General features: G+C 42.5%; 1 protein-coding gene across 2 annotated transcripts in view; it reads left to right on the top strand.

Annotated features, from left to right (window-relative positions):
• Atf6 (activating transcription factor 6) overlaps positions 1 to 22610 on the top strand; it is a 169506-nt gene extending 146896 nt beyond the window's left edge. Inside the window, exon 16 of one of the 2 annotated variants that reach the window (XM_075989061.1) lies at positions 17093 to 22610. In XM_075989061.1, the coding sequence (XP_075845176.1) occupies positions 17093 to 17301 (209 nt within the window). In that variant the 3' untranslated portion in view covers positions 17302 to 22610. The remainder of the gene's footprint in view (positions 1 to 17092) is intronic. The other variant, XM_075989063.1, reaches the window with a different exon arrangement.
• The last annotated feature ends 3025 nt before the right edge of the window (positions 22611 to 25635 follow it).

The following is a 25635-nucleotide window of genomic DNA, read 5'->3' as shown; positions in this document are numbered from 1 at the left end:
AGGCAGGTCCCCTGGTTCTCTGTGGCCTTGTCTCCTTATCCCTTATCCTAGCTGTGCTGGCCTCTCTGGCCTCTTTATTGCTCATATCCAGCCTCAGGACCTTTGTACTGGCTTTTCCCATCTCCTGTAACGCTCTTTCCAGATACTTATTTGGTTGCCTTTCTCAGTACTGTAGACCCTGAATCAAAAACTTCCTCTCAATGGCCTACCCCAGATGACTTTCTGTGCTTCCAGTGTAGCCTGTACCGTTTGTGCCTTCCTTTTACCCCGTCTTCCATCATTTTCAAACACACTATTTACTTCTCATTTCCTTTTGACTCATGCCTCAAGGTTAGAATGTAAAGCCTGTGAGAGGAAGCTTTTGTGGGTTTTTTCCCTTTCAGTTCAAACACCTAGACCAGGCTTGGCCCAGTATTGATTCAGTAAATATTTAATCAGTGGAAGATGCAAGAGGCTTTTCCTTACAGCCATGTGTTCTGAAAGTATTCGAGCTCAGTAACCTTGGTCCTCTGGTCCACGTTTCATGCTTCTTCAGTTTGGAGTCTTAGTAAGCTAAAATCCAGAAAAAATGTTCTAGTAAACCCAGTTAATTGTGAATATTTTTTAAGCAAATTGCATCTTAAGTACTTGTTCCTCAGTTACTATCCTGTGGAGGATGTGAGCCAGCCCTCCTTTGGACTTTCTCCAAGAAGCAGTAATAATGAGAATAAATACAGAACTTAACCTAAGAATTTCAGGGCCTCAGATTCCTAAGGTCTGAAATGGGAGAATATGTCATTTCTAAGACTGGCCTAACTCTAACTTGAATCATCACAAAACTATACAAAATAATCTATTTTCATTATAATTTACTTAATTCTGTGCATATATACTTCTCCTGGAGCTGGATGTGGATAATTCTATAACTTTCCTTGATTGTCATGTGCTTGATTCTTACCTTCCTTCTAACTGTACAGAATGAAGGCTTTTTCATCCTGCTGTTTTATACTGAGGATGTTTGAGCTTCATGCAGCCAGCTCTGCCACGGGGAAACTCCAAATACCGCTTCCTCTGGGTTACCCGCAGGCCAGACAACCCAGAAAGCAAGCCAGGAAACTCGGGCAGTAACAGGCCTGTCTGGCTCAGGAGAGGAAGTGTGTCCACAGCATGGCCCTGCACCCCTTGCCACTTTCAATTAAGAACATAAGCAAGGCCTTGGCTGTCCAACTCTGCACAAATCTTGGCAAATAAGGTTAAATACAGTGTTTGACGTTGTCTCAGCCTGGTTACTTTCTTTGTCAGAAATCTCGCTGAGAGAGATTAAAATGCAGTTTTTTAGAGATTTTATATCGTTTCTGAACATGTGTTGCTATATCCACAGCTTGAAAAAAGACTGTGGTTCCCATTTCTATTAGACGACTGACTTCACAGTGACTTAAGGCACAGTGAGCCTGCAGCTGAGGCCATGGAGAACAAGTCTGAGAAAGGAAGAACCCAAGTTATGTGCTGAGTTGGGGTTTGATCTCTAATTTATACTAAAACTTTTATTTGAAAATAAAATGCTAGCATCCTCGGTCACCCTTGTCTTACTCTATTTCCATTAGATCCGGAAAGAATTAGTCTTTTGAACACTTTTATATATGTGCACATGGATTTGAGGCAGCTCTGTGAATTTGTTTGGACAGAAATGTCTTTAATTTATTGGAGCCATTACTCTTGTCACTGTACCAGCGAATGTGTTAGAACCCAATAAGTCTTACTTTTCCCAAAATGTCACTCCTTTCTTTCTCTTCTTATTCTAAAAAGACTTTTCATTATAAGATGTATAATTATCCTATAAAACAGCAATAAGTAGAATCCTAAAAATGTTTAGTTATTTCTGTTAGCTGTCAGCATGCTGTTATAGTCTGCAGTTTTTCATATTCCACCCAGTGAAATGTTATTAGTCCCTCCCACATATGTTTCCTAAGATCCTGATTATAAATTACCTGGTTATAGTAACTGTTATGTAAACATTAGAGCAAATACATGTTACATGCATGAGTGTGCATTGATAGTTGACACATTGACTAGGCATCTTAGATGAAAACAGTTTACCCTGATTCTACCCTGATATGCTGAGGCCTCAGTCATTTGCTTTTATGAGCATCTTACCTGTGTCTGCCACTTAAAGTTTTTTTATATTTTTTTTTGGTTTATTTGTAAAATATTTTGCTTGTGTGTATGCATGTGTGCTACATGTGTGCCTAGTGCCCAAGGAAGTCAGAAGAAGGTTTTAGGTCTCCTGCAGGGTGTTAACAGACTGTTGTTAACTGCTCTATGGGTTCTGGGACTCAAACCCTGGTCCTCTGAAAGAGCAGGCCATCTGAATACTTTTATGTAAGGTGCCATAAGTTCCCTGATCTCACACCTGCAGTCGCCAACAGATTAGAATGAGTGTTAGGAGGAGCATGGGGAGGACCCTCCTTTATTTTAAACCCGGTGTTAACACTCCCGGAGACACCTGCCCGGCTTCTAGAAAGGCAGTTTTTCGTTGAGTTAATGAGCCCTAGTAGGACATGCTCCACCAACAAGCACAAGGAACCTTTACGGAATCCAGAAATTCAAACGACATCCTTGACTTAAAAAAAAAAAAATCTTAATGGTGTGAGTCCCATAGTTACCTCCAGGAATCTCTGGGAATTTAACCTTGAAGCTCTTCTCAGACTGTGTTTGGAATACATTCCACAAGGACCTAGGGGATAGAGAAGACTGAGCTGTTTTGTGATATTTTCATTGTGTTCTGACAAATAAAGCTTTCTTGGAGTTAGAGGGTGGAGCCAGCTACTAGCTGACATTAGAGGTTTGGAGGACTGTAGAGAGAGGAACAGGAAGTGGTAAGGCAGGGCTGAGACAGGACAGCCTTTTTGGATAGAGGAACAGAAAAGGTAGGAGGGACTGTGGCTGCTCCTCTGCTTCTCTGATCTTTGAAGGTTTTACCCCATTTCTGTTTTTATTGATAAGATTAGTAATTAGATTTACGCTTCACCCAGTTTCTAGTTTTCAGCCATGTTTTTCATTTTCACAGCTGATGGAATACTGGAATGTTACATTTACTTAATTATGCCATTTTTTTATTTCATATATAACTTGCAATATGGCAGCTCTTATCCTAAAAGCCCAACAAACCAACCAAAAAGATCTTTGGTTTCTGTTAATGACATTTATAAAACAACGAAGACAAGAGACTGGACTTTATCCCTGGGCATTCTGGACATTGGCATCTCCTCTGCTTTCTTACTTCTCCTCAGCAGACCAGGCATGACATCTACCCATCAGAGCATTTTATAACTTGCTTTTAATTTTCTAAAGTGCTGCTTGGAGTCTTGCCAACAGAAATACACACCAAGATTTAGTCTCGTGAGCATTACTGTTTCCTTTTTCTGAAAGAAATAGGACAGACATCAGCAGCTAACCATGTTAAAGAAATGTTATTCCTGCCACCTGTTGACCACAGTAAAGAAGACTTATTCACTGATGGCTGTGGCAGTAGGTCTAGGGACCTTCATAAAGATGTCTTGCAGTTGGGGAAGGGATTAGAAATTTACAGCCTACGGGAAGAGCATTCAGGAGGTATCCATAACAGGGAAATTACCAAGAGGAAAGAAACAAGAGCTGAGAGGAAGTCTTGCTAGAGGACTAAGAATTGTTACTGAAGGCCAGCCAGGGTTGGTTGGGGCTTGTGAATGATCAAGTACCACATTGTGCACTAGCAGGATTCTTGCTCAATTTGAATTGTACAAAAGCTGAGGAGAGGCTCAAAGGAACCTGATTAACAGAAAGGAGTGAGGCTGTCCAACCTGCTAAGAAGATGAATTCTTTAGAGCTCAAAGAATGACACCATCTCCACATTGATAGAGACATCTATATGCCACTTTATATTAACTCAAAAATGTATTCTCTTATGGAAGCAACATTATTATAAATCCCAAGTATGTATCAAAATTCATAGAAATGGGATAATATTTTCTAATATATTTTATTTTTATAGAGATCAAAAACATTCCATAATCCTAAATCACTTATTTGAGAGAAGGTTAGTAGCCAGGGTGCTCCTAATTTTTTGGTGTAGGGTATCAAAATAGTGTCTTAATTTTACTCAGTAGTGACTTCTAGCTTCAGTCAGGGGCCTCCAGGACTTACCTGAGCACCATGGAAACTGCTTCCTTACTGCTTTCTTAGGTTGATTTCCAGTAGTAGGAAAAAGGGAAAATTCTTTCTCGTTATTTTCCAGAATAAGTGTTCTCTGGTTATTTCATCTTCAGGAATGAATGTTGGAAATGCCAAAGTAGACTCCAGCCATTGATCAGACTAAGACATTCACCAGCTGTTTCTCTGGCAGAAAGCGATATCTGCATTAGCTGATGACTTTTAAGATTCAAAACAAAACAAAAAACCCGGCATGTTACACAAGATAAATAAAGTGATTTTAAAATGTTAAAACTCTTAGGTGACTTAGTACGTAACTGTATTTTACTTAAGAATGGGGTTGGGGAACTGGGTTATCCATCTCAAAGCTTAGCATCTTATTTGGATTTACTGATTTTTTTTCCTTTGTTTGTTTCTTTGTTTTCTAAGACAAGGAATCAATATTTGATCCAGGCTGGCATGGAACTCTTGACTCTCCTGTCTCAGCCTCTGGGGTAGTAGATGACAGCACATTTGTAGCTTGCCTTGCCTTTTGTTGGTAAGACTTGCTTGCAGGAAGGGAAATGTGCATAACAGTGAGGGACATAGTGAGGTGTTTATCTAAATTGTTCTGTTGTCAATAAAGACACGGGAGTCAGAAATTGGGGTAAAAACCTGATAGATCAAAGAAACTTCAGAGGACCAACCAGCTGTCTTTCTTTCCACACTTCCCAGATTGAAGAGACCACGAAAAATCCAAGTCCCTCCCTCCTCCTTCCTGTATATCTTCTCTATCCATACCCCTGGCTTCTCTGTGCCTAATTCTGGTAGACTGGTTACTGGCTCCTCAAAGTTAACTTTATCAACAGTCTTGGAGTGTTGCAGTGGTGACCAAATATCTCACAACAACTTAGAAACCCAGACATCTTTCTGAAGAGCCATTTGCTTGTTCTCTTTATGCAAAGTTGTCTGTTTGTTGTAAGGAGCTGAGAAAATTAAACACATGTGGGTACTCAAAGGCCCTGGATTTTTAAAGTGTGTTCAAATTTAATTCAGACTGGGAATTTCTGGCATGTCAGTGGAAAAAAAGAGATTCAGAATAGCAAATAGCGTTACAGACATTGACTTGTGAAACTGACCTCCAGCCTGTTCTTAACCATATTTCTGCTCCAAAGAGGAAGAAATTTTGCAGTTAAAAACTGAATCTGGAGTTGGGAAATAGCTCACTCAGTAAAATGCTTGCCATTCAATATGAAGACCCAGGTCACATCCTCAGGACACACATTTTAGAAGTTGAGAATGAAGGCACATCCACATTTGTGTTAGTGGATACAGGAAGGACGCCTGAGGCTTACTGCACAGCTGCCTCGCCTGCTTCGCAAGCTCGGCCCTGTCTCAAAAATAAAGGTAGATGGTTCAGAGTCTGTCCTCTGCCTCCACCTGCATGAGCATATGTACAAGTACATGCACCTGCTCACACATATGTACAGACATACACATGATATATGCACAGGTATACATATCTAAAATTGAATAGGATATATACTTGAGGTGGCTTTCATCTCTGCTTAGCACAGTTCTCTGAGTATTCATTTCAGCCTACACTCTCTTTAAGTCAGCCTCTTTTGGGGTTTTTTTCTACACATTGATCTATTCCAATAAATGCTGATAAGTGAATCTTCTGTGTACAGTAAGGATTCAGCAGTGACAAAAATGCCTGCCCCCAGGGAGCTGACTTAGTGTGGTTCCTCCTAGGAGCTTGTCTCTGTGAAATTAAGCCCACTGAGCTGTTTCTGTGAAACCTCAGGAGATTGCTAACTTCCACCTCCCAGATTTGTCTGTGTTCCAAGACTGTATACTTAGCCAGGTATGGAAGGGAGAGACACACTGTTTTCCTTAGAAAACAAAGAATAGCATGAGGAACAGTAGCCTTCACTGTTACATAAACTACTTTCTGTATATTTCTGTTTATAAGAAAATGAAATTTAGGGCTGGAGAGATAGCTCAGTGGTTAAGAGTACCAGCTGCTCTTCCAGAGGTCCTGAGTTCAATTCCCAGCAACCATATGGTGGCTCACAACCATCTGTAATGAGATCTGGCGCCCTCTTCTGGTGTGTGGGCATACATGCAGGCAGAATGTTGTATACATACCCCAAAAATTCTACCAAAGAACTCCTACAGCTGATAAACACCTTTAGTAATGTGGCAGGATACAAGATCAACTCCAAAAAATCAGTTGCCTTCCTATACACTAAGGATAAGGAAGCAGAGAGGGAAATCAGAGAAGCATCACCTTTCACAATAGCCACAAATAGCATAAAATATCTTGGGGTAACCCTGACCAAGGAAGTGAAAGATCTATTTGACAAGAACTATAAGTCTTTGAAGAAAGAAATTGAAGAAGACACCAGAAAATGGAAGGACCTCTCTTGCTCTTGGATTGGGAGGATCAACATAGTAAAAATGGCAATTCTACCAAAAGCAATCTATAGATTCAATGCAATCCCCATCAAAATCCCATCAAAATTCTTCACAGATCTGGAGAAGACAATAATCAACTTTATATGGAAAAACAAAAAACCCAGGATAGCCAAAACAATCTTATACAATAAAGGATTGTCTGGAGGCATTACCATCCCTGACTTCAAACTCTATTACAGAGCTACAGTATTGAAAACAGCTTGGTATTGGCATAATAAATAAATAAATCTTAAAAAAAAGAAAATGAAATTTATTAAATTATCTAAAATTATATCATCTCAATTCCATTCATTTTAATCTTTTCACAGGTGTTTCTACTTTTGAATGAGTTTTTCTGAATCATATTGTATAAGCACTACTATATATATATATATATATAATTTTTATAGTTTCTTGGTCCTCTCAGAATTTTGCCACTTCATGGCTGATCAGTAACTATGCACTCTTTACCCCTACCGTCACTCAATCTCCAGAAACATTTTGTGGGGATAGTTTGTGCCTTTGCAGTCTCCTTCTGTTCTCAGCGTTCCTTTCATTGTGTTCATTTTCTTCTCATGAAGGCCATGTCTTGTGGGTCTCTTGGGGTTCATTTCACCCCGTACAGTCACAGCAAACTAATTGTCTTGCCACTGCTGAAATGGACTCTGTATCCAAATGTAAAGACAGCAGCTGGTGTGGTCTTGTCCTTTTGGCAAGGGTTTCTTGAACTTCTGCCCCTAGTCCTGCTGCCTTCCACGGAGGAGCCCATCAGTCACAGCTGTCTCCTGTGAAGGAGGGGGCTGGGCATAGACTTCCCAGTACAGACATTCACTTGTCATTTCATGATCATGGCAGATAATCAAGCACCAAGGAGAAAAGGAGCCCAAAACATGTTATGGTTCTGCTTGCTGATTAAAAAATATGCCAGAGTTTTTGATAAATTGAGAGTAATTGGTCTTACTAGGCCTCGTTATCTTTTAAGATTCTCCCATGGTCTGGAGTTCTTTGTCCGTGATCTTGTAGCGGCCGAGCCTGCCCGACACCGTGGACAGGAGTGTTGTACAGTCCATCTTGACATTCTGGAAAGAAGATGGAATTCCCTCTCATTGATTTTTTTTAAATGCAAGTAAAGGAGGCTGGGTATGGTGAAGCATGCCTTTAAGCATGCCCAGTGCTCAGGACGCCAAGGCAAGCAGATCTGGATGAGTTCAAGGTTAGCCTCATCTACATAGTGATTTCCAGGCTAGCTAAGGCTACATAGAAAGACCCTGTCTCAAAACTAGACAAACAGACATATACAAGCAAGAGAAGGGCTATAGTTCATTCTTGTACCCATCATTATGATCACAGAGGTTTAACCTATAACCTGCCTTTGGCTAGTTAATCTGTGGGTCTGGATTTTACAGTAAAGGGCTTCTGAACATTAATATAGCTGGTAATATACGAGAAGGAAAGGAACTGGCACATTATTCACCCATTAGACTCAAGTTTAAAAAAACAGTTTTTAAAGAGGGCGGGCGGTGGCATAATCAGAAGAACCACCTGAGTTAGATATGTCAGAGCTGAGCTCTTTTGGTTCTGGTACCTACCATGCACTTTAATCAGGATATCCTCAAATGGTGATTCTAATACTGAAAATGATCTGATTTTTTAAATCATAAATACTTCTTGATTTTTCTAATTTCAGGAAAAAATATTCCTAACCTAATAAAATAGTTTTAAGGATGGCTTCTGTAGACTTATTGCCTAAGTCAAGATCTACTTTGTCATTTTCCGACTGAGCAGTGAGGCCCTTGATGTCTGTGTTTTAGTTACTTTGTTTCTGAAATGGGAATAATAACAGCAATAATCGTAATTATATCTGATTTAAGACTTTGTTATGAGAATTAGATGATCAGGGTTTGTACAGAGATGTATTTATTAAGCAGATCATCAACAATTATGTTCCTAGAAATTTAATTTATATTAAGCCCTTATGAAAATGCCTTATTAAAACAATGAAGCTTAGACTAATATAGTAACAGTCAGGATTTGTTTGATTTGCTTGGTTCTAGTAATACCTTCAATTATCATGACCACTAAAGTTATCAAGGGTCCATTGGATTTTATATAGTCACTATTTTAGGCCCATATACACACTTTATGATGTCATTTCTAATCTAACAGGACAAAACTCTTTCCTATCCAAATCCCCATTGTTTAGTAACCAGAGAACTTAAATTATTTAACAAATTTAGTTTTGTTTTAATTGTGTGATATCCCCCTCATTTTTTCTCTGCCTTTGATCACTTTCAATCCTAAAATCTTCCCATCAGAGAAACTTTCTAATTTCTCCTGGCAAAGGGCATTTGTGACAGCTGCTGGGAACAGTATGCCCCTCCGGGTGTTCTTACATCTCCAGATACGTGTGTTGGAAGTGCGTCACCGTCTGCAGTGTGACAGTTACTCAGTCCGTGTTGTTACCAGGTGATGAGGGGGAGCATCCAGTCTCACTACCCTTAACCCCTTTCATTTCATCCAACTCCCAGTTTTTGTCAGCCCTTCCTTTTAAAGAAGCCTAATTTCCTTTTCTTTACTTACCATTGTTTAAGGAAATGGGTCATTTCCATATTACTTATAAGAGTGAATATCAGCATTGGAGTCCTCATGGTCGTTTCTTAAAAGTTAACACTTAAATTGGGACTTACTAAATTAGGGATTAGAGTTGGACTGTGTAGAAGAATCTGAGTGGGTCAAAATAGCAGAAAAGGGTTTCCCCTAAGCAGAAATAAGAGTACTGGCAATGTGTGGTATGTTGACGTGCCCCAAAGCAGGATGTGTGTCACAACTAGAGTTATATTGGCACAATAGAATTACCTTATGGAAGTGAGTAGCCACCGCAGACAGATGATGTTATGGCATGTCTGTATTCTTTAGTCACTGTGCTTCTGGCTCTTGTGTTTTCCATTTCGTTTCCATTGATGTCGTCTATTGTGTCCCAGATTCGGGTACAGGTATCAGCAGCATACCCTGGCACCAGCCAGGCTTGCACAGAGCAAACTGCTTCGTTAGAATTGGTGTCTGATTCTAGATGAGAATCTGTCTTTGGCGATGGAGAGATGGCTCAGCCCTGGCTGCCCTTTCATATAGGTCATAGGTTCAGTTCTTAGCACCTACATTGGCAGCTGTAAACCATCTGTATCCCATGATTCCAAGGGTTCAGACACCTCCTGGTCTCTGCAGTCACCAGGTGCTGCCACACACGATGCACAGACATACAGGTAAACAAACACACAATAACAAGTAAATAAGTCTATCTTATATATACTTCTTTACAAACTCGAGTCAAGTCTTGTCACTTTTAAAAATTAGGCTTTATGTTAGTTTTTGGTTATTTAGTTCTGTTTACTATCAGAGTTCTGGTTTTTATGTTAGTCATCTCTCAACTAATAGCCCCTTGGCAGACTATGCTTAATTCAGTTATTGTGTGTTTGGTTACAAGCTGTTCAGAATTCCACATTGCCTGGAATGTTCAGACACCTTTCCTGGCTTCGCCGCCCCTTGTGAGCATTCAGAAACACATTCCGGTGCTCGTGTGTGCTGCCTTTCATCTCTTCTCCTTTTTATTTGCCTGATGGATTTTAAATGTAAAATATTTGGTTTATTCATTTTACCAGGCTTGGATCAGAGTTCCGTCTAATTCTGTGTGCTTCAAAAGTCCCAGCACACAGGTGGATGTTTTTGAGAATGTTGTGGTTTCCATGTATCTGTTGGTAGAAGCGCCAGCTCAGAGCCCCTTCACTGCACTGTGATTCCTCTGTGTTCTGTTTCCCATACAGGCATGACTTTCCCTCCCTCCCTCCCTCCCTCCCTCCCTCCCTCCCTCCCTCCCTCCGTCCCTCCTTCCCTCCTTCCCTTTGTTTTCCTTCCTTCCTTTTTAAATTAAGTATACATTTGGAGAGGGAGAAAGGTTTATGGGTCTTTTTTACATAACTTGAGTCTCAGCTCCTTAACCTAATGTTACCATGTTCCTCTCATCGGGAAAACCATGACTCCCTCTTAGGAGAACCCTTCACATTAACATTGAAGACATCATTGTTAAAATATGTGCTCTGTCCCAGCCGCTGGCATTCTGACCCTGTTTCTTTCTCAGGGCCCTCCCTCCCCTGCTCTCCAAGGCTAACCCTAGTCTTCAGGCCCTCTCTCAGGACCTGCTTAGATCAGTCTTCACACTGAGTAGCGAATTGTTGGCATCAGTTGAAGGTGCTGTGCCTTCCAGAGGTGCTCACCTGGTAACCAAGGCAGCATCTTAAAGGAGGAGCAGGAGCCTCGTCTGCTGTTCCTGCAGTGAATGGTACAGCTCCTGCTCTTCTTCCTGCTCACTGTGTAAACAGCCCACAGCCCAGCACCATAGGGACCTAGGCAAGATCAGGTTACCCTGGACCAGCCATGGTGACTCACACCTGTAATCTCAGCAGTGGAAAGGGTAAAGCAGGAGAATTGCCTAAAGTTTAAAGCCAGCCTGTGCTGTGGGATGACAGTTTTGTTTTACATAGAGTAACCGTGAGCCTTTCTCAATCTGTCCTCCTTTAGTTGCAGCAATTCAAACATCAGTAATGGTGACAATCTCATTTACTGTCTGATTGGGCTATATGAAACCAAGAACTGTTTTATAAAATCTCCCAGAGCAGACCAGTGCTGCTATAGTCTCCTATCCTTAGAGATGTTGGGAACTCAGTGACACCTAATGGCATATCATAAAAATATCCAGGGTTGGCAGCATAGCTCAGTGGTAGAGACCCTGCATTCAGTCCCAGCGTTGCAGGAATGTGTCTAACATGTCTTACAGAGGGGTTTCCTCAATTCCACTGCCTTCTTTACTGTCTAGTTCTGGTATGGTCTTCTAGCATTTATCTTAGTCACCATGGCCTAGCTCACTGTCAGGAGGAGGGAGTGAAGAACAGAATTATCTTAAAGCCACCTAGACCAGAGTTACCCTGAGCCTCCTGGTTGGATTTAAGACAGCAGTGTCATTTCAACCATAGCTAGGAGCTCTTAGATTTGCAATCCAAACTTTAGTTTTCTTTTAGAACATATATTTTTAGGTTTTTCATCTCCTCTTGATGTTTAAACTACAGCAGGTATGTGGGTCTAGTGTCTTCTGCAGGTGGTTGAAACTACACTAGAGAGCCCTGTCTGATCTTAAACTGTCATCTGGATCCTGAGTTAGTTGGGGGAAAAAAACAGTAAAAGTTAGTAATATGTATTTCATGTCTCTGACATGTGTTTTCCATTATTTGGTCTTCTGTGCTGCAGTACATGTGTGCATTCATACACACACACACACACACACACACACACACACACACACACACACACCACAGTGACTGACTGTGCTTCCAAAAGGAAATGGCTGGTGTGGTGCCTTGGAATCTGAACTTGGTCACATGTGCTAAATGAAATAATTCCAAATACATTAACAGAATGTCTTCCACCTTCTACTTTCTGGAAAATAATTCAATGTGAAACACTAGCTAACTTCTAGACATTCAAATTTAGTTGTATGACGATAAACAATTTGAAAGCCATTGCATGGAGTCACAACTTGGAAAATTAATGTTAAAAAAGCTGCTATAGCAGTGGCCTTAGAGAAGAGGTTAGTTGGTGCACAGCAGCAGCCAGCTGTTCTGCATCTCTGGTAAGGCCGAAAAGAAGGAAATTAGCTTCAGTTGTAATGGAAGAGACTTACAAAGTTGTAAGGGGAAACGGATCACCAATGAGAATGTTTAGGCAATGACTAACCTATTAAGGCACAGGGATATTTTCCCTTGGATTTACAATAGAAAAAAAAATGTATCACACAGTATAAAATGAATAGGTTATTAGATTTATCTAGTGGTTTCTTTTTTTAATAATTTTTATTTTTTAATTTTTAAGAATCTAATAGGCTCTGTTTTCCAAAACATTTTTTACAGTTCAGAGTCTGTATAGAGTCTCTGAAATGCATTGGATTCCAGTGAAAACACCCCAGACTAGATGTCTTGAGCTGCCCCACCTTTCTGTGTGACAAGCCTTACGGCTCACTTTCCCCAAACATAGCAGTGCAGTCTGAAGACCAAATGTCAAACTTTGGGTTTTCTTCCAAAATGCTTGCCATATCTAGTGTAAAAGTTCAAAGAAAGGATAATGGGACAGGAAAATTTGACTTTTAATCTGAGCTCTTTGTCACTAAAAAGTCTTCAAATTTAAAAGTTACTATTTGGCTTTGTATGATGATAATAGAAAGGTAGTATATGAGTAGGCTGTCCCAGAAACACAGCTCCAGACTGACAGATGAAAATGCAAAATCAGATGCCACGTTGACTCCTGAGCAGTCTTCCAAGTTCTCCGAGCTTCTGCTGTAGTGCCGTGGATATTCAGCTGAGATTGAGAAATATTATCTGTTTATAATTCTCTCATCATTTCATTTACTACAACTTGGAAAATGACCACCCGGGAATACAAATGAGTAATTTGGCCCTGAAGTAAAAGGCTTTCACCCTCTTAGGAAGCAAGGGGGGGAGTATGTATCTGAGTATTTCAAATTCATGCTAATGGAGGCTGCAGAGACGATTCAGGGGCTAAGAGCACATGCTGCTTTTCGAGAGGACTGGAATTCGGTTTCCAGCACCCACGTCAGGTGAAGCATTCATCTAATTATTCCTTATCAATAAAAACTCGGGAGTGAGATATTGGGGTAAGAACCTAAATGATCAGAGAAGCAGTGGAGAAGCAACCAGTGACCTCCTCTCTCTTACCTTCCTCAATCCAAAAGAGAGTCTTTCTAAGCCCCTCCCTACTACTTCCGGTGTCCCTCTAAATGGTGTTGGTCCTCCAAAACCTCTATGACTAATTTTGGTCCACTAATGCCCTCTTATTTAAAGTAAACTTTATTGACAGTCTAGAGTGTCAGAGTATGATCAAAATATCCCACAACAGCCAGGTAGCTCACTATCACTATCACCGGAACTCCAACTCCAGGGGATCTAACTTTCATCTGGTACCTGCGTGCGTGCGCGTGCGTGTGCGCGCACACGTGCACATCCACATGCACGTGAGCACACAAGTGCTCACACACAAAATAAGAATGACGAAAACCAATCTTTAAATTAGTGGTAGAGTAACCCTGTGTGTGTATTTAGCAGGACTCTACTTGGCTTTGTGTTCCTTACAGATACCACTACTGTCTGTAAGAACTAAGCTTTCCCTTCAGTCTAACACTGGAACTGCACTTGGGCATGGGATCTGCTACTCTGGAAATGTGTATTGTCCTACTATAGTATGGCTGTAGTGGTGATCCAGTGATCCCTGAGAAAGAGCATGACTACCAGATGTCCATGAGTTCTTTTCTGTCTTCACTGTTAAAATCACAGTTAGGAGAATCAAATGGAGTTAGAAGCTGTACTGGTGGGGCTGGAGAAATGGCTCAGTGGTTAAGAGCACAGGCTGTTCTTCCAGAGGTCCTGAGTTCAATTTCCAGCACCCACAAGGCAGCTTATAACCATCTATAACTGTAGTCCCTGATGACTTCTTCTGATGTGCGGATGTACGTACAGGCAAAACACCCATATACATGAATAAGCAAATCTTTAGGAACTGTACGGGTAAAGGGACTAATCTCCCTGATGAAGGTCTCTTTACCACCCATATGGTTTGTTCCTTTGACAGTTCTCTCCATCGTTGAAGGGCAAAATACGGGCTTAAATATTCTCCCCTGTGCTTTGCCCTACTCTAAACCTTCTGATCCAGTTGCTCTAAAATGTAATTCACTATGTGGAAAGCATACAAGACACAGTGTCTGCACACTGGTGCCATGTGATGTTAGCTCTCACAGTGATTCCAGCCCTTGTGTTTAAAACCATAAATAGCACTTTGAGTATTTTAGAAAAGAGTGTTGCAGTATTGGGTTTTATTATGGCATTGCAAACATTCTTTGTTTTTGTCGTTCTTCTTCTCCACCCCAACTCTCAAGTCACTTGTATTCTGTTACTCTTTGTCTCGTCTCTTTGTCCTAAGACCATTTTCCACTTCCATGGTTCCTCTTCTAGTTTCATGACATGTACCTATTCTGCATACACACACACACACACACACACACACACACACACACACACACATATGTAATTAAAATCTAAGATTCATATACAAAAGAAATCATGCAGTATTTCTTTGTGAATCTGACTTATTTTATTTCATATAATAATTTGTAGTCTCATCCATTTTCCTGAAAATGTCATGATGTCACTTTTTTCTTCCTGACCGAGTAAGGTTCCATTGTATATATGTCCCATGTTTTCTTTACTCATGTATCTGCTGATGGGCTGCTTAGTTATTGTGAATACTCCAGCAGTAAGCTATCTCTGTGGTAGAACCCAGAAACCTTTCTGAGGCATACCCAAGAAAGGTACAGCTGGGTCCTATGATTCTGCCTTTGTGACGAGCTCTGTACTGACTCCCCAGTCAGGGAAGGGTTCTTCTTTCCTCCATCCTCACTAGCGTTTGTGCTGCTTTGTGATCTTAGCCATCTGACTGGGATGAGATGGAATCCTTAAGTAGCTTTAATTTGCATTTTATTGGTAACTAGGGATGTTGAATACTTTCACAAATTCTTGTGGGGTCATCTGTGTCTCTTTTGAGAAGCCCTGTTCATTAGAGTGTTTGTTGACTGATTGGAATTTGGGGTGTTTTAATTTTTACAGTTATTTTTATATGTTCTAGATACTAACCCTTCTCTTTCTCTCCCATTCTCCAACACATACTTACTCGTCCGTGTGGCAGGACCCCAAGTATGTTTCTTGGAGACAAGTAATAATGACATTTATTTTTAATCCAGTCAATCTGTATTATTTCAATGGTTAGTTGAGGTCATTGCTTTTAAGGATATTAAAGAGAGGGGCTTGCAATTTCCATTGGTTGCTTTGGCGGTGGTTTTGGCACCAATCACCAACCATTGGTTGTTCTGGTTGGTTGAGTTATTGGTAGTTATTTTCTTCCTCCCATTAGTATTAGAGATTTCCTGTGTTGTGCATAATGAACTCCTTCTCAGCTCTCCTTTGTCTCATGAATAAGACTCTTTCTCCTTTCTTAGTGCACAGTATTCCTTTAAGTGTTTCTGCAATGCTGGCTAGGTTGTCATTGATGGCCTTAGTCTGTGGTTATCTGGAAATGTCAAGAAATAACTTGTTGAGTATCATGTTCTTGAGTTCTTTATGATTAGGGCTTAAAGTATCATTCCATGCTTTCTTGGCTTTTAGGGTTGCCAACATGAAATCTGACGTTATTCTGATATGTCTCATTTGTGTGTGAATCAGCATTTTCCCTTGCACCTTTTAATATTGTTTCTTAGCTTTGCACTTTTGACACCTGTAACAGTTAGTGTTGTCAGTTTGACAGAATCTAGAATAACCCGAGAGATGGGCCTTTGGCCGTGGCTATGGGAAGTTTCTTGATTGCTTCAATAGAGGTGTGATGACATATTCCCTCTGTGGGGTGGGGCTGTTCCCTGGATGGGATCCTGGACTGTGAAAATGGAGATCAGAAGCTGTGCAGCAGTGTGCAGCATGCGTTCATCTCTGTCTGATGCTTGCCTGTGGATGCAATGTCACCAGCTGCCTCAGGCTTCTGCCATCCTGGCTTCCTCTCCATGGTGGGCGTACCTTGAACTGTGAGGCAGAATAACTCTTCCTTTCTTAAGTTTTCCATGTTGGGGTATTTTATTACAGCAACAGAAACACTAACACACCTTAACTGTGATTGAATGTGTCATGGAAAGATTGTCTGGTCATAGCTCTTTGGGGCTCTAAATGCTCATGTATTCGGATGTCCATTTCCTTCTTTGGGCTAGGATATTTTCTGCTATGATTTTATTGAGTAAATGACCTCCACTCTTAGGCTTTAATTACCTCCATCTGCTGACATCCCAGTGTTCTTGGGAGTTTGGGTCATGCTCACTGTACGCATCACTTGTGTCCCCAGTAAGGTTTAGCAGCAATAGTACTAGGGTACCTGTTGGGGAACATGTAGTTTCTAGTGTTTTAGACTTGAAGGTATGAGAATGTAAGTAGTGACAAGGGAAGGAGGAGGGGCAATAAAGTAAGAATGAGAAACAAACAATGGGTATCTAGAGAAAACTCGTGGAGTGAGGAGTCCAGGGGACTTTCCAGGGGAGGTGCAGGTTAACCACAGGTGAGCAACTAAAGCACAAAATGTAAGTGATCCTTAAACAAGGACTCCAGTGAAATGGAGGATCTAAGGGCCTTACCGTGTCTTCCTTGTTGGGACCGATGTCTTCAGCTGTCTGGTGTCTCAGTCTCCACAGATGGAGGTAAGGGCGCAGCTCTTCTGAACCACAGAAGACCCTTGGAGAACTAGACCTGAGGAAAGAACTAATAAACTCCTGTCCATGCTTGAAAGTGTAGTGATGGCTCGCACCCTGTTGACTGTCTATCCCCCTGTGTCTGCTCTCCAGATAACGTGATCAATGGGCAGGACTATGAAGTGATGATGCAGATTGACTGTCAGGTGATGGACACCAGGATCCTCCACATCAAGAGCTCCTCTGTTCCTCCTTACCTCCGAGATCATCAGAGGAACCAAACCAACACCTTCTTTGGTCCCCCTCCCACAGCCACAGAGACGACCCATGTGGTCAGCACCATTCCTGAGTCGTTACAGTAGTCCCCCAGCTGCACTGGGAAGAAAGCAGAGGAGTGAAGAGCCGGTGAGGAGTGCTGCTCTCTGCCCCATGGCAAGGGGAGAACTGCCTCGTGCTGCGACTCAGGGAAAAGAAAACAAGAACAAGAAGCTGCTCTGATTTTCACCGTCTGCCCACTGTGTGGACCATGCTAGCAAGAGAGCAGTCCTCTCGGCGGTGCAGCCGTGTCACGGTGTCGCCTGGTGTTGGTTATTCTGTTGAGTTTTCCGCACTGCTTTTCCTACTGGATATGTTTGTTCTTAGTCTTCCTTCAGATGCCACCCACCTCCTCTTTTGTCCACTGCACTTTCTTGCACAGTAAAGCGATTTTCATTTAAAGCTTTAGAACACATGCTCATGTGGTTTCCACCAATTGGTTTTCTCTCTCCTTCAACTCAAATTCATTCTGAATGTTACACTTGAGAAAACACATTTCAAAAAGCTAAACAGCCAAAAACATCCCACAAAGAGTCAAAACAGTTTGGAATTTTGGGTAAAAGGATTGTCCCTGGTTGGTAAAGTTTATTTTTACTTGCGATTTGTGGTTCAGCCCTGAACAAATAACTGTCGTGGGGTCAGAGAGTGAGCCGCACACTGGAAGAAGGCGAGAGAAGGCCAGTTGTGGAGTACAGGAAAGGCGGTGAGTCCGTGTACACTTGTATTTAAACTTGGGGAGCTGACATGGGCAGTGTAAGGTTAGAGCCACAGCTCCCTTTTTCTCTTGGAGTGCTACCATCAGCACAGATCCTAAGGACCTCAGGGCAAATGCTTCCCTGTCATTGTGAATCCTCAGCCTAGGACACACTCCTGTGAAACCAAACTCAGCAAAGGACCTTGGAGGCGACTTCAGATTTAAACAAGACTAGAGAGTTTTCCCTTAAAAACTGGCTATGCACACAGCAAGCATGGATTCCCACTGAGAGGCTGTGCCATATTGTGGCAAAATTTGCAAAGAAGGAAGGAAAGAAGAAAAAAAGCTATATCTAGGCATATGCCTTTAATGTTAGCACCACTTAGGAGGCAGGGCAGCCTCTAAGTTTAAGGTTGGCCTGGTCTACATATTGAGTTCCAGAACAGCCAAAGCTAAATAGAGAGACCATCTCAAAACAATAAAATAAAATGAAAATCAAAAGTTATGTTCACATACATTTCATTGTATTTTGCCTGTTCCCTTACCATAGCAAGCAGCCTTCATATTGTGCTGTACATTGTACCGTGGTAAATGCACAGAAACGGGTGCCGGGACTCCCACTCTCCCTATGAAGTGAGAACTCCTCCTTCAGAGCTTTTCATAGAATGTTCACAGTTGGCTTGCAAGCCTCTGTCAGGTGTTTCCTTTCCAGTCCACACAACCCTCAAAGGTTGTATGCAGTCTGCTTGTTTTCTGCCTGTGACCCCATGGTGCCTAGCCCCTCACCAACAACCATTTTCTGGACATTGTTGCTGTCCTCCAAGCTAGTGAGATGATCTTGGGGCAGGGCCACCCTTGCTGTTTTACCTGGGAATCTGGGGTTCCAGTAGTGCAGCTGCCTCCTTTGTCTACAGTGCAAACTGTTGGAATTCAGTGCCACAGGTCATCCTGATGGGCTCTTTGGTGAATTGCAGACGGACCTGTTTTCCCTGGGAACTGGTCTTCTAATGGGTACCAAGGAATAGACAGCAAATACATGAAATACTTTCAGGGGTAGCCATTTGTGAGGGAGGTGGGATACCCTGTGGCCTTGTTCCTCCCTGCCTGTGAAGGAGCCCAAAGAGAGGGTGTGGTCATGGCTGTAGGCAGTGGCAGCATCGTCATTCCCCCTACTGACCTGCTGGAAGACACCAATAATATCTGAAGTGATTCCAGTGGTACCTCTCCCTCCCGCTGTAGCACACAAGAAGAAGCCATCTGGGGCCCTCTTGCCTTTTGCATCTCTGCTCTGTTGTGTTCATTCTACCAGTTCTTCAGACCAAAGGCCTTTAGTGTCACACTTAGTAAAGCTGATGCCTCTCCGACAAGTGACATTGGGGATGATGGTTGGGAGGAAGGACAGCCAAAGAGCAGGCAGGCATACAGCACAGGAGCTGGGAAGGGCTGTCCAAAAGTACTCTGGAGCCTTGGAGCCTTGCCATCTCTGCCCTCACTAGCCCTCCAGGTCTTGTCCTTCCCATCGCTAAGTCCATCCTGAGGGATGAGAAATGCGGTCCTCCTCAGGGTAGTTTCAGGAAACAAGGGAAAGGCACTTGGCAGATACGCAGACACATCCTGCTGTTTAATTTGCTGAAAGAGCTACCACTGTGGATGCAGCAGTTTTTATCTTAACGTTTGCGTGCTAGCTCGGGGCCCATTGGAAAGGAAAGCTGCTGTACTGGAACCAACTGAGCAGACATTCAGGTTTTATTTTTTATTTTGATGAGATTGCCTTTGGGGGTTTATAGCCTTGAAATATAGGAGCTATATGTGTACATAATATATATATATATTTTTAACTTAAGTTTTGAAATGTGATTTTGCAAGATTATGAAAAATTAAATAAATTTGAGCTAGAGAGCTGGCTCAGTGGTTAACAGCACTTACTGCTCTTCCAGAAGACCCAGGTTCAGTTCACAGGTCACAACCATCTGTAACTCCAGTTCCAGGGGGATCCTATGCCTTTTCCTGACTTCTGCAGGCACCAGTCACATACATGGTACACACACACACGTGCAGACAAAACACTGATATACATAAAAATAAGTAAATCTGCTTCTTAAATTAGTTCCATTCCCAGGAACCTGTTACTAGATGGTTCTGTGCTCTGGACTGTTGGTACTGAGATGCTGGAAAGTAAAGACAAAGCCTGACAGGGGGTCCTTCATGTGTTTCCAAGTCCCCAGTTTTGAAATTCAGTGGAAGTAAGTGGATGTTTCCTCCTGTTAACTGCTTCTCTCTGGGGTTAGCTCAGAGAACAGCTCCCTTAGAATGGAACGTAAGCCTGCTTTCAGTTAAGAGGCGACGAGAAAGGAGCTTGGGGACAGACGTTGTTCTTGCCACGCGTGGAGTACAGCAGCTTCGCCTTAGACCACTGGCCAGAGTCCCATTGTTATAGGTTCATGGCAGCCTTCTAATTTCTTCCTTATGAAGTTGCAGCAAAAAGTCGGCCCCTTTTCACCTTTCTTGTTAGCACTGGACTGGCGAGATGGCTCAGTTGTTGAGAGTCCTTGCTGCTTTTCCAGAGGACCCAAGTTCCATTCCCTACACCCACAGCACAACTCCTGCTCACAACTGCCTGTAATTCCAGCTCCAGAGGATCCAGTGCCCTCTTCTGGCCTCCATAGGCATCTGCACATACATGGTACTCACTCACACAAACACATGCACATAAATAAAAACAGTAATAATAAAGAAGCAGACAAGGACGTACTTGAAAGTGACAACATCATGCGATTCTTTCCTAAAATTTCCCAAAAAGCTGTTACTTAAAAACAGAGAAGGAACTGGGATTCAAACTGACTTTTCTCTCATCTTTAGAGAGACACTGCCCTGTCAGTCTTGCTGGCCCAAATCTCTGTCCTGGACAAATATTCCCCAATAGTCACCTTAGCGGTACGCTCTTGGACATGCCTGCCACGGCTAGAACATTTGACAAGGGAGAACTCCCACAGTTTCACAAATGTAAGACTATATTTCGGTCTTGTCATTTTACTCTGAAATCTGACAGAAATGTACTACAGGGACGACCCGGGGACTGTGTGTGACCTCCTTCCCCACTGGAAGCTTCCAGTCCAGCTTCTGCTTCAGTGGCCTGTGAGACGCAGTCTCTTGAACTCCTTTGGCCTAGAGAGCCAGGGTCTGATCCCATGCCCTCCCCTTTCGTCTGAACTCACGGAGGTGCCCACCTGTGGAGGCATTCTTCCCACCTCAGCCGGAGGGGCTGGCTGCTTCCTTCAGCAGGAACACAGATAGACCTGCATGTCCAAGTGAGACACTCATACGGTAGCTCCGTCACAGGAATCCACCCCCAAGCACGCTGCATCTCTCCACAATTGATAGACTCTTATTGCCATCTACAGACCCCATTTTCTCTACCCACATGTTCTTTTCATCAGTTGTAGGCCATTTTAACTTAGGTAAGTAATGATTTTTTTCCTGCTAATATGAATATACTGTGTCATAATTCTAACAGAAAAAAAAAGTAGAGCACAGAAGAAACATAATGGAATGAAGACATTGTTATTTCCACCCTCATAGCACTTGGAGGAGACGTTCCTCCCCAGCCCCCACTACGGGAATCACAGGTGATTTTTAAATAACTTCTGGACTACCTATGTGATATCACCAGAGTCCAAAAGGAACTATGCACAAAGAAGAAATACCGTTTTCTCCTGCCTAAGAAAATTCTATTAGTATTCTATTAGCTTATATTTTTAATAACTAAGCTTAAAACATAGTTTATTTTGGATATTACTAGAACCTTCAGCAATATCTGTCAGGTACACATAGATCTATGAAAAAAGGAATGATAAGCCTGTGTGGTTAGGACATTTACTGAGTTATGTCCTGGCTAGCCAGTGTTACAGAATGACCCTGTGTTCCACTAACCTTAAGCATTGCAGACTTAGTGCATGAAAAGACTTAACTTATATTGGGTTTAAGAACTAAAGAATAAATAAGTTACTTGTCAAGGTCAACAAATACTACACTGGTGTGTTTTTTGTCCTCAGTTAACTGACTATAGTTAAGTAAACCAGGAAGTGTGGCATTTTCCCCAGTATGCTAATCCCAGACTGAACTAATAGATTGACTTCATGGCAAGTGTGTATCGATTGACCTGTTGTAATTATCACTCTGGTTTCTGAGTAGTTGCCAGGATCCAGGAGATGTTGAAAGCTACGAAACACTACTAGTCTTTGAGATTCTAGATTTTTTCCCCCCTCCTCATGGTAATAAGGCTCAGCTAAAGCCAGTAGAACTGTATCCATGATCATTTAGGGATGTGGGAGATGGGTATGTAGCTCAGATGAAAGAGTGCTTGCTTAGAACGCCTGAAGCCATGACTTCCTTCACCAGTACCAGGCATGGTGGAGTATGCTTAGAGTCCTAGCCCTTGGGAAGTGGAGGTAGGAAGATCAGGAGTTTAGGTCAGCCTGGGATACGTGAGAGCCTGTCTCACCATGTGTTTAAGGAATGGGGGAAGATATATTGTTCTCTTCTTTAATAATTATGTCCGTTTACAATAAACAATGGCAGCAGACTATTTCATACTCTCCAATAAGTCTTTATAATGCAATACCTGTTCTTTCTCTAAGATCCAAATAAAGAGTTTTAAAACTTGGTTTGTCTGTCTGTAGAAAGACAAAACAAATGAATTTCAATGTTAGTAGTTAGTAATGGGAAGGGAAGCCTAAAGAGGTTTTGTGGTTTGTGTGTGTTGAAATGAAATACCAAGCTTCTTTCTACTGTTTTCCCAGGATGGGCCAAGAAACTTTTCCTTTATTGTTGTGTCCAGACATTTGAACTACAATCACATCAATGAGTAGAATCATCTAAAATCTGTACCTTAACATCCGCATCATCAGGGTTACCTAACTACAGATCCAGTCTCTACCAAAAGCCCTTCCCCAGCTTGGGATGTCAGTGCCACGGCGAATGAAGCTAGTCTTGTGGACTGACAGCAGTTTAACGCGAGCATTGACTTCAGACTCTATGTGGGATGTAGATCAAGCCAGTTTTAGAATCTTGAAGGACAGTTGCAAAGGTTACTTGGTTGCACAGTACATGGTATCTTGAATAGAGGAATCTTCTGTTGTGACCCTGCAATTTCTCTGACTATTCCTTTTCGCATAGAGACTCAGATCCAGTGTTTTGCTTACCACAAAATCTACCACATGTTTCATTGCATCGCATTCATGTGATATGATCAGTACAAACACTAGAAGAGAATCCTTCCTTAGTTCAGTTAGTGGTGATAGCTGTTGCCTATTGAAGATGTAACCTTCTGCCAGACATTGTGATAGGCATTATAGTTAAGCTTTAAAACGGTCAGTCAGCCTGGAAAGATGGCTCAGTGGTTAAGAGCACTGTCTCTTCTTCCAGAAGGCTGGGGTTCTTTTCCCAGAATCCACATGGCAAATCACAACTATTTCCATTTTCAGTTCCATGGAATCCAAGGCATATACATACGCATACATGCAGAGAAAATATATATATATATACTTATAGAAAAATAAACGCCAAAGAATTTTTAAAAGATAATCAGCTTAGTCATAGACGTCATTATCCACACACATCACAGACGAAGAAACAGAAGGGATTAACTGGCTCAGGATCTCACGACTAGTACATTTAGTGAAGCTAAGCCTGAGGATTATAAAGTCATAGCCTTCTACATTGCCAGTCGCCCTTGGAGGTCATCCATAAAGGATGACAACAGGTGACAGAGCTGAGAGAAAGAAACCAAGCGATACATGCTCACAGTGCTGAGGCTTGTTCCCGAAAGGAGAACATCACTCAAAGGCAAGGGTCCAGTGGTGCTGAGGAGGTTGCTGTGGGTGACTCACTCCCTTAGAAGACACACACTCAGTGCTGACTGCGTGGAGAGCAGCTGTTGCTCTGCCTCCCCTGGACGTTGGCCTTTGTGGTCTCCATCTGTATGAGTTTCACAGTGGGACATGACGTGCGACCCTATTTCCAGGATGAATCCACTGGCTGCTCTTCTGATCACGTTTCCCTGCTTGAAGAGTTCTCCTTGCAGAGTTATCTCCTGGTGAGGGTGTTGGACCATGAGATGGTGAGAGATTACCAATCAAGCAATACATTGGTCCAGCACCAAAGGATCTGTCTTACTGTAAGTGCAACAAAGTATAGTAATAAATGGGTCACTTTATAGCATTGACTGCTTACAAGACTTCGGAAACCTGCTCTCTCTTAGAGGAAGAACCCTGTAAGACCAATTTGAAAAAGTCTGTCTTCAGTTGTTTACAGAAATAACCCAAATTCTATAAACAGTGAACTAGGTATCCAGGAAGGACTCAGAGCCTTGGACTCCATCTCTGACTTCCATTTCCAGGTGTCCAGCCTGGCTTCTCAAGTCTCTGTGGCCACTCCACTGTCTAAGCACCAGGAGAGCTGGTGGGGATGCTCAGATGTTTCCTCACAGACAGTGGGATAGAAGACATGGCCCTGGAATGTGAACCTTTAACCACAGACTCTTAAGTGCTGCACCAGGCTTGAACATCTTGCATTGGGCTGTGGGAAACGGCAGAGAGACTAGACAATACTCTTTATACATTGCCTCTTCCCTGGTTCCATGTGGTCACCCTCTGTTCCCACAGAAGAAAAGACAACTTCCAAAAGTTGCTGATCAGCCTAAAAGAATAAAGTTAGAGAACAAGTTGATCCCAGGAGAGATCTGGGAGTGGGAGGCTCACTGACCAGGGTCTTACCATGGCCGCAGAGTTCACTCCCTCGTTTGACTACTACTCCCAGGATATAACTGGTGTGTTTACCACATTGCCTCTGCTTTCAAGTTGCTGGAATTCCCCTCTGCTAAGCACATTTTTCTCATCAGACCAGCACATTGCCCTGTTGAGTCTGGCAGTCTCTTAGAAGACAAAATCCAACAGCCCCCATACCACCAGCCAGGCCCTTCCCATCAAGCCATCAGTGGGAAGGAACTGGAAATTCGTCTTCAACAGCTTAGGCAGGGAGGAGGCTGAAGTATTGAGACCTTTGTTGTAAACGGTTCCGTGGGTCACCATGCCCGTGGGCTCCTCTAGAGGCGCATTGCAGCTGGCAGCACACGGGACTAATTCCTGTCCCCAGGAGCTATAATCTGGTTCAGACCAGAAGAGAAGCAACCCAAAAGGAGAATTGAACTCACAGAAATTGGATTTTTTTTCCTTCTCAACACCTCCGAAGTAGGTGTTTGTAAGATACCCATAATTCCTGTAAGGCAGTGATGTTCAGATAGGCAGGAACCCTGTCACGGTCTCAGCCATTGTGTTAGGTCCAGGACTGTTGTGTACAGCGTGCTCTGGACACAGGATTTGGGCATGTTAAGCTAGTAGTTTGAATCGTGTTGTGTCTTTACAGAGCCAAAACATACATTGTCTTTCCAGAAGAATAAGCTATCAACTGGTATTTGCCACGTGGGTCTACATGCCACCAGGTGTGTCTACATGCCACCAGGTGTGTCTACATGCCACCAGGTGTGTCTACATGCCACCAGGTGTGTCTACATGCCACCACGTGTGTCTACATGCCACCACGTGTGTCTACATGCCACCACGTGTGTCTACATGCCACCAGGTGTGTCTACATACCACCACGTGCGTCTACATGCCACCAGGTGCGTCTA

Source organism: Microtus pennsylvanicus, chromosome 10, assembly GCF_037038515.1.
Source record: "Microtus pennsylvanicus isolate mMicPen1 chromosome 10, mMicPen1.hap1, whole genome shotgun sequence".
Classification (NCBI taxonomy): domain Eukaryota; kingdom Metazoa; phylum Chordata; class Mammalia; order Rodentia; family Cricetidae; genus Microtus; species Microtus pennsylvanicus.
Note: the sequence above shows the minus strand (reverse complement) of the source record. Positions and strands in the feature narration are given on the sequence as shown.